Here is a 9,228-nt window from a genome sequence, read left to right as displayed (position 1 = left end):
ATAGAGGGAGGGGGGGTAAATTGGAAAAATGAATACAAGGGATAATATTATAAAATATATATATATATATATATATATATAATAAAAAAAAAAAGACATACAAATAAAAAAAAAAAAAAAAAAAAAAAGATTAATTAAAAAAACAATGAATAAAATAATCCAACAACACAAAGCATTATTTGCAATTGCCCTTTGTTTCCACCTGTCATTTAATCCAATGCATGATATGAATCAATAGAAACATAATAGTAATTAGCTTTTAATTAGAATAGAAAAGAATGAATTTCTATTTCTAATTGGGAGTTCCATTTTTCTTCTATTTTGTGACCTCATAGATGTGGGGAAATTTTTTATAATATTCTGTTACAAAATCAGATTACAGATGATGTTGCAGTAGATAGACTGGTAGGCCTTAAGACATGAAGACCTGAATTTTAACAAGCCAAGAGATCTCTGTTTATTTCAGTTTCTTTCTCTGTAAAATTTGTTCTCACAAGGATAAAGCAAGACAATAATTAATTCAGTAATTTAGTGAGGCACTATCTGGTCCAAGGTGGGTTTCCACCTAGTGGTTTGTGCTTTCAGTTCCACCAGTTTGTGATCTTCATAGGAGCAGGGGACACCCTTTGCAACTCTTTTGGTTCCTACATGCCAAGTCCTGGCATGTGTCAGGCTCATAAATGCTTCTTAACTTGAAGAAGTTCTAAGGAAGATCGGTGCTAGAATATTAACTCAAGTCTTCTGAGTCCAAATATATGGATCTTTCCATTATACCATGCTGCCATGCAAGTAGGTGACTGGGTGGAAAAGAAGGATCCAATATGGCTAAGAAGCTGTCTGCCATCTAATCATCTTTTATTTTTCTTTCCTCACCCTCCATGTAGTGTTATGGCTAAGGAAGGCTAAGTATGGAAGGCATCAGCACTAGCGTATCTTCTCCCAATATTCTCTACCTAAGTCATTTTCCTCCTTATTTTAATGCTTTTACATTTCTTCATAAATTTGGCAAGAATCAATCCTCTTTTTTACATAAAACCCTTTCTGTATTGGTTACATTCATAAGGTTCCTCTCCAGTGTGGATTCTCTGATGTACAGTAAGATATTCTTTACAATTAAAAATCTTTTCACATTGGTTACCTTTATAAGGTTTCTCTGCTGTATGGATTCTCTGATGTCTATTAAAAGCTCTACTTTCTGCAAAAGACTTTCCATATTGGTTACATTCATAAGGTTTCTCTCTAGTGTGGGTTCTCTGATGTCTAGTAAGAACCACCTTGTCTCTAAAAGCCTTTCCACATTGGTTACATTTATAAGGTTTCTCTCCAAAATGGATTCTCTGATGTACAATAAGAGATGCCTTACATATAAAAGCCTTTCCACACTGATTACATTCATAAGGGTTCTCTCCAGTGTACATTCTCTGATGTACAATAAGAGATGCCTTATGTATAAAAGCCTTTCCACATTGGTTACGTTTATAAGGTTCATCTCCAGTGTGGATTCTCTGATGTTCTGTAAGAGAAACCTTACCTATAAAAGCCTTTCCATATTGGTTACATTTATAAGGTTTCTTTCCTGTATGGATTCTCTGATGTCTCCTAAGACCTCTATTTTCTATAAAAGCCTTTTCACATTGGTTACATTTATAAGGTTTCTCTCCAGTGTGGATTCTCTGATGTACAGTAAGAGATCCCTTATCTCTAACAGCCTTTCCACACTGGTTACATTTATAAGGTCCCTATCCAGTGTGGATTCTCTGATGTAAAGTAAGATGTACCTTTTTTATGAAAGCTTTTCCACATTGGTTACATTTATAAGGTTTCTCTCCAGTGTGGTTTCTCTGATGTACAGTAAGACATTTTTTACGACTAAAAATCTTTTCACATTGGTTACATTTATAAGGTTTCTCTACTGTATGGATTATCTGATGTGCAGTAAGATATCCTTTACAACTAAAAGCCTTTCCACACTGTTTACATTTATAACGTTTCTCTGCTGTATGGATTATCTGATGTCTATTAAGAGTTCCACATTCTGTAAAAGCCTTTCCACATTGGTTACATTTATAAGGTTTCTCTGCAATATGGATTATTTGATGTCTATTCAGAGCTCCACTTCCTGTAAAAGCCTTTCCAAAGTGGTTACATTTATAAGGTTCATCTCCAGTGTGGATTCTCTGATGTACAGTAAGAGCTCTCTTGTCTCTAAAAGCCTTTCCACATCGGTTACATTCATAAGGTTTCTCTCCAATGTGGAATCTCTGATGTGCAGTAACAGATATCTTATGTATAAAAGCTTTTCCACATTGGTTACATTCATATGGTTTCTTTCCAGTGTAGATTCTCTGATGTACAGTAAGAGTTCCCTTCTCTCTAAAAGCCTTTTCACATTGGTTACATTTATAAGGTTTCTCTCCAGTGTGGATTCTCTGATGTGCAGTCAGATATTCTTTACGACTAAAAATCTTTTCACATTGATTATATTTATAAGGTTTCTCTGCTGTATGGATTATCTGATGTCTATTAAGAGCTCCACTTTCTGTAAAAGCCTTTCCATATTGAGTACATTCATAAGGTTTCACTCCAGTGTGGATTCTCTGATGTACAGTAAGGTATCCTTTCGCCTAAAAACCTTTCCACACTGGTTACATTCATAAGGTTTCTCTGCTGTATGGATTTTATGATGAAGAGGAAAACTATTTTATATTTGAAAATATTTCCATATTGGTTACATTGAATAGGTTTCCCTGTAATGTGGATTCTCTTATGTCCAGCAAGAGCCCACCTTTCTGTGAAGACTTTTCAATTTTGATTATGCTGATAAGATTTTTCTCCACTGTGGATTTTCTCAAGGGTATGACATATATCTTTCCATGAGAAGTGACCTTGACCATCACTGATGAATCTTGGCTTGTGACTTTCTACTACAGAAAGACTTAGCTCTGGAATACTTTCCTTCATTTCAAGTCTGATTTCTCTTTCTGGAGAGCAGCTCCTCAGGCCTTCCTGGTCCAGCATCCATTGTGATTTTCTTTGCTTAAAATAAGAGATCACATATTCACTGGGAACTAGAAGCCCCAGGGAGAGCAGGTTCCAGGCATTCTCCAACATGACCTCCTTGTACAGCTCCTTCTGATCATTGTCCAAGAGGCCCCACTCCTCCTGGGTAAAGTCTACAGCCACATCCCTGAATGTCACCAATGCTTCCTCCTTTGTAAAGAAGGGATCCACAGGGAAAGAGCCGCCTGCTTCCCACTCCATCTTCTGTGTCCTTGGAAGGGGTGGTGCGTGCTGCTGGAGCTCCCGTCATGGAGGGCCGGCACTCAGCGGAGGGAGGGGTCCGAGGCCCCCAGGCACACTCCCTCTGGCTCCAGGCTCCCTGGGAGCTGCACGTGCAGGGCCCGCTCCTGATCAGAGCTGAGAGAAAGGAGACAGAGCTGAGGGGGACGCAGGAGACGGAGCCCTTTTCTGTATTTCCAAGCAAGAAAACACTTTTTTTGTTAGCATCTTTCCTAGAGATTCAATCTTTTTTAGATCTTTTTCCATAGAGGTAATCCAGAAAAAGCCTTTTCTAGATTTCTTTCTGATTTCTATCTTTAGAAACAGGTCTTTTCTAGATTCTTTTCTCGAGCCTCAATTTAGAAAATGTCCTTTTCTAGATTCCTTTATGGATTAAATCTCTTGAAACAATGTTTTTCTAGATTCTTTTCTAGAGCCAATTTCTAGGAAAATTTTTTCTAGATTCTTTTCTAGATCTTCTCTCTAGAAACTAGTCTTTTCTAGATTTTTTATGGATCATCTCTCTTGAAACAATGTTTTTCTAGATTTTTTTCTAGAGCCAATTTCTAGGAAACATTTTTCTAGATTCTTTTCTAGATCTTTTCTGTAGAAACCAGTCTTTTCTAGATTCTTTTATGGATCATCTCTCTTGAAACAATGTTTTTCTAGATTCTTTTCAAAAGCCTCATTTGAGAAAATGTTTTTTCTAGATTTTTTTCTAGATCTTCTCTCTAGAAACCAGTCTTTTCTAGATTATTTTCTAGAAGCTCAATATAAAAAAATATTCTTTCCTAGAATCTTTTCAGAATCATCTCTCTAGAAACACCTTTTTTTCCCCTAGAGCCTCAATCCATAAACAATCTCTTTATATATTTTTCTGGATCCTCCATCTTTCCTAGATCCTTTTCTGGATATTCTCTCTAGAAACAAGTCTTTTCTAGATCCTATTCTAAAGCCTCAAGCCAGAAAAACATTCTTTTCTTGATAGTTTCATGAATCCCCTCTCCAAAAAAAAATAACCTCTTTTTTACATTCTTTTCTGGATCATCAAACTTTTCATATTGTTCTCTCAAGCTTCAATCGAGAAAACATGATTTTTTTATATCGTATAAAAGAGCCTCAATCCAGAAAACAATCTTTTCTAGAATCTTTTTTGGATGTTCTCTAGAAAAATCTTTCTTCTAGATTGTGTTCTAAAGCCCCATATCAAGATAACATTGTTTTCTATACTCATTTCCAGAACGTTAAACATTTCTATATTACTTTGGAAGCCTAAATCTTCTCTAGAGCCTCAAAAAAAACCTCACTGTTTTCTAGATTATTTTCTGGATCCTCAATCTTTTCTAAATTCTTTTCGGCATCTGCTTTCTTAAACTACCCTTGTATATTTTCTTTTCTACAATCTCAAATTTAAAAAGTATATATTCTAGATTTTTTTTCTGCATCTTCTCTCTAGAAAACATTCTTTTCTATATTATTTTATGGATTCTTAATATTGTCTAGATTTCCTAGATTTTTTTTCTGGATTCTCTCTCTAAAAACTACTTTGCTAGAATCTTTTCTGGAGCCTCAATGCAACAAATTTTTTCTAGCTTCTTTTCTGCTTTGTCTTTCTAAAAAAGAACGCCTTTTCTAGATCATTTTCTGTAGCCTCAATCTTTTCTAGATTATTTTCTGGAAGTTCAGTCTTTTCAGATCCTTTTCTGTATTTTCAAGCAAGAAAGCATTTTTTGTTAGCGTCTTTCATACAGCTTCAACCTTTTCTAGATCTTTTTCTATAGGTGCAATTCAGAAAAAGACTTTTCTAGGTTCCTCTCTGGTTTCTATCTTTAGAAACAAGTCTTTTCTAGATTCTTTTCGAGAGCCTCATTGTAGAAAACATTTTTCTAGATTCTTTTGTAGATCTTCTCTCTAGAAACCAGTCTTTTCTAGATTCTTTTCTAGAACCTCAATCTAAAAATATATTCTTTTCTAGATTCCTTTCGGCATCATCTCTCCAGAAACACATTTTTTTTTCTAGAACCTCAATCCATAAACAATCTATTATATATTTTTCTGGATCTTTCCTAGATCCTTTTCTGGATACTCTCTCTAGAAACAAGTCTTTTCTAGATCCTATTCTAAAGCCTCAATCCAGAAAAAAAGGCTCCAGAAAATGATCTAGAAAAGAGAAAGACAAAGCAGAAAAGAAGCTAGAAAAAATTTGCTGCTTTGAGGCTCCAGAAAAGATTTTAGCAAAGCAGTTTTTAGAGAGCGAATCCAGAAAAAAAATCTAGGAAATCTAGACAATATTAAGAATCCATAAAATAATATAGAAAAGAATGTTTTCTAGAGAGAATGCAGGAAAAAATCTAGAATATATATTTTTTAAATTTGAGATTGTAGAAAAGAAAATATACAAGGGTTGTTTATAGAAAGCAGATGCAGAAGAGAATTTAGAAAAGAATGAGGATCCAGAAAATAATCTAGAAAACAGTGAGGGTTTTTTTTTGAGGCTCTAGAAAAGATTGAGGCTCCAAAAGTAATCTAGAAATGTTTGACGTTCTGGAAATGAGTCTAGAAAACGATATTATCTTGATATGGGACTCTAGAACATAATCTAGAAGAAAGATTTTTCTAGAGAACATCCAAAAATGTTCTTGAATAGATTGTTTTCTGGATTGAGGCTCTTTTATAAGATATTAAAAAATCATGTTTTCTCGATTGAAGCTTGAGAGAACAATATGAAAAGTTTGATGATCCAGAAAAGAATGTAAAAAAGAGGTTTTTTCTGGAGAGGGGATTCATGAAACTATCAAGAAAAAAAATGTTTTTTCTGGAGTGAGGTTTTAGAATAGGATCTAGAAAAGAGTTGTTTCTGGAGAGAATATCCAGAAAAGGATCTAGGAAAGATAGAGGGTCCAGAAAAATATATAAAAGAGATTGTTTATGGACTGAGGCTCTAGAAAAAACAAAAGGTGTTTCTAGAGAGATGATTCCGAAAAGATTCCAGGAAAGAATATTTTTTTATATTGAGCTTCTAGAAAATAATCTAGAAAAGACTGATTTCTAGAGAGATCTAGAAAAAAATCGAGAAAAATGTTTTCTACAATGAGGCTCTCGAAAAGGATCTAGAAAAGACTTGTTTCTAAAGATAGAAACCAGAGAGGAACCTAGAAAAATCTTTTTCTGGATTGCACCTATAGAAAAACATCTAGAAAAGGTTGAAGCTCTAGGAAAGACGCTAACAAAAAATGCTTTCTTGCTTGAAAATACAGAAAAGGATCTGAAAAGACTGAACTTCCAGAAAATAATCTAGAAAAGTTTGAGGCTCCAGAAAATGATCTAGAAAAGACGTTCTTTTCTAGAAAGACAAAGCAGAAAAAAAGCTAGAAAAAATTGTCTTCAATGAGGCTCCACAAAAGATTCTAGCAAAGTAGTTTTTCGAGAGAGAATCCAGAAAAAGATCTAGAAAATATAGACAATTTTGAGAATCCATAAAATAATCATGACAAGAATGTTTTCTAGAGAGAGGATCCAGAAAAAAAAATCTAGAATGTAATCTTTTTAATTTGAGACAGTAGAAAAGAAAGTATACAAGGGTTGTTTTTAGAAAGCAGACACAGAGAAGAATTTAGAAACGATTGAGGATCCAGAATATAATCTAGAAAACAGTGGTGGAATTTTTTATTGAGGTTCTATAAAAGACTGAGGCTCCAAAAGTAATCTAGAAATGTTTGAGGGTTTAGAATTGAATCTACAAAACAACGTTATCTTGATAGAGGCTCTAGAAAAGAATCTAGAAGAAAGATGTTTCTAGAGACAACATTCAAAAAATATTCTATAAAGATTTTTTTCTGGATTGAGGCTCTTTTATAGGATCTAAAAAATCATGTTTTCTCGATTGAAGCTTTACACAACAATATGAAAAGTTTGATACTCTAGAAAAGAATGTAAATAAGAGGTTTTTTTTCTAGAAAGAGGATTCATCAAACAATCAAGAAAAGGACGTTTTACTGGATTGAGCCTTTAGAATGGGATCTAGAAAAGAGTTGTTTCTAGAGAGAGTATCTAGAAAAGGATCTAGGCAAGATAGGGGATCCAGAAAAATATATAAAAGAGATTGTTTATAGATTGAGGTTCTAGGGGGAAAAAAGGTGTTTCTAGAGAGATGGTCTGAAAAGATTCTAGAAAAGAATATTTTTTAGATTGAGGTTCTAGAAAATAACCTAGAAAAGACTGATTTCTAGAGAGAAGATCTAGAAAGGAATCTAGAAAAAAAGTTTTCTCAAATGAGGCTTAAGAAAGGAATCAAGAAAAACATTGTTTCAAGAGAGATGACCCATCAAAGAATCTAGAAAAGAAATTTTCTAGTTTGAGACTCTAGAAAAGAATCTAGAAGTGACCGGTTTTTAAAGATAGAAACCAGAAAGAAATCTAGAAAAGACTTTTTCTGGATTCCACCTATAAAAAAAGATCAATCTAGAAAAGGTTGAAGCCACAGGAAAGACGCTAGCAAAAAATGCTTTCTGGCTTGAAAATACAGAAAGGGATCTGAAAAGAATGAACTTCCACAAAATAATCTAGAAAAGATTGAGGCTACAGAAAATGATCTAGAAAAGAGGTTTTTTCTAGAAAGACAAAGCAGAAAAGAAGCTAGAAAAAATTTTCGGCAATGAGGCTCCAGAAAAGATTCTAGCAAAGTAGTTTTTAGAGGGAGAATCCAGAAAAAAAATCTAGAAAATCTAGACAATATGGAGAACCTATAAAATAGTCTAGAAAACAATGTTTTCTAGAGAGAGGATGCAGAAAAAAAATCTAGATTATATTCTTTTTAATTTGAGACAATAGAAAAGAAAGTATACAAGGGTTGTTTATAGAAAGCAGATCCAGAAAAGAATTTAGAAACGATTGAGGATCCAGAAAATAATCTGAAAAACAGTAAGGGAATTTTTTATTGAGGCTCTAGAAAAGATTGAGGCTCCAAAAGTAATCCAAAATATTTGAGATTCTAGAAATTAGTTTAGAAAACAATGATATTTTGATAGAGGCTCTAGAATAGAATCTAGAAGAAATATGTTTCTAGAGAGAACTTCCAAAAAAGATTCTAGAAAAGATTGTTTTCTGGATTGGGGCTCTTTTATAGGATCAAAAAAATCATCTTTTCTCGATTGAGGCTTTAGAAATCAATATGAAAAGTTTGATGATCCAGAAAAGAATGGAAAAAAGCGGTTTTTTCTAGAGTGAGGATTCATCAAACAATCAAGAAAAGATTTTTTTTCTGGATTGAGGCTTTAGAATAGGATATAGAAAAGACTTGTTTCTAGAGAGAGAATCTCGAAAAGAATGTTTTTTAGATTGCAGCTCTAGAAAATCATCCAGACAAGATGTGTTTCTAGAGAGAAGACCTAGAAAAGTATCTAGAAAATCATTTTATAGAAGGTGGCACTAGAACAGAATCTATAAAAACTTTGTTTCTAGAGAGATGATCCATAAAAGAATCTAGAAAAGTAAGTTTACTAGATTGAGGCTATAGAAAAGAATCTAGAAAAGAGGTGTTCCTAGAGAGAGGATGCAGAAAATAATCTAGAAAAATGTTATCTGGAATGGGGCTCTAGTAAAGAATCTAGAAAAGAGCTGTTTCTAGAGAAATGGTGAAGAAAAATATCTAGAAAAACATTTTATCGATTATAGGGCTCTAGAAAAGAATCTCCAAATCTTTGTTTGAAAAGAGATGATACATAAAAGAATCTAGAAAAGTACTTGTTCTAGATTGAGGTTCTAGAAATGTAGGTATAAAATAGTTGTTTATACAGAAGTGATCCAGAAAAGAATGATTTTTAGATTGCAGTTCTAGAAAATCATCTGGAAAATATTTGTTTCTAGAGAGAAGACCTAGAAAAGCATCTAGAAAATCATTTTCTAGAAGGTGGCACTAGAAAAGAATCTACAAAATCTTTCTTTCTAGAG

At 33.5% G+C, this 9,228-nt stretch overlaps 1 protein-coding gene across 1 annotated transcript; it reads right to left on the bottom strand.

The window, feature by feature from the left end:
* Nucleotides 1–679: 679 nt before the first annotated feature.
* On the bottom strand, nt 680–3,396 carry LOC141548720 (uncharacterized). The gene is given in 3 exon segments (XM_074277826.1): nt 680–2,617; nt 2,620–2,703; nt 2,706–3,396. Coding segments are annotated over 3 exon segments (1,518 nt in total). The 5' UTR covers nt 3,262–3,396; the 3' UTR covers nt 680–1,739.
* Nucleotides 3,397–9,228: the final 5,832 nt, after the last annotated feature.

This window comes from Sminthopsis crassicaudata, chromosome X (assembly GCF_048593235.1).
Source record: "Sminthopsis crassicaudata isolate SCR6 chromosome X, ASM4859323v1, whole genome shotgun sequence".
NCBI lineage: Eukaryota > Metazoa > Chordata > Mammalia > Dasyuromorphia > Dasyuridae > Sminthopsis > Sminthopsis crassicaudata.
Note: the sequence above shows the minus strand (reverse complement) of the source record. Positions and strands in the feature narration are given on the sequence as shown.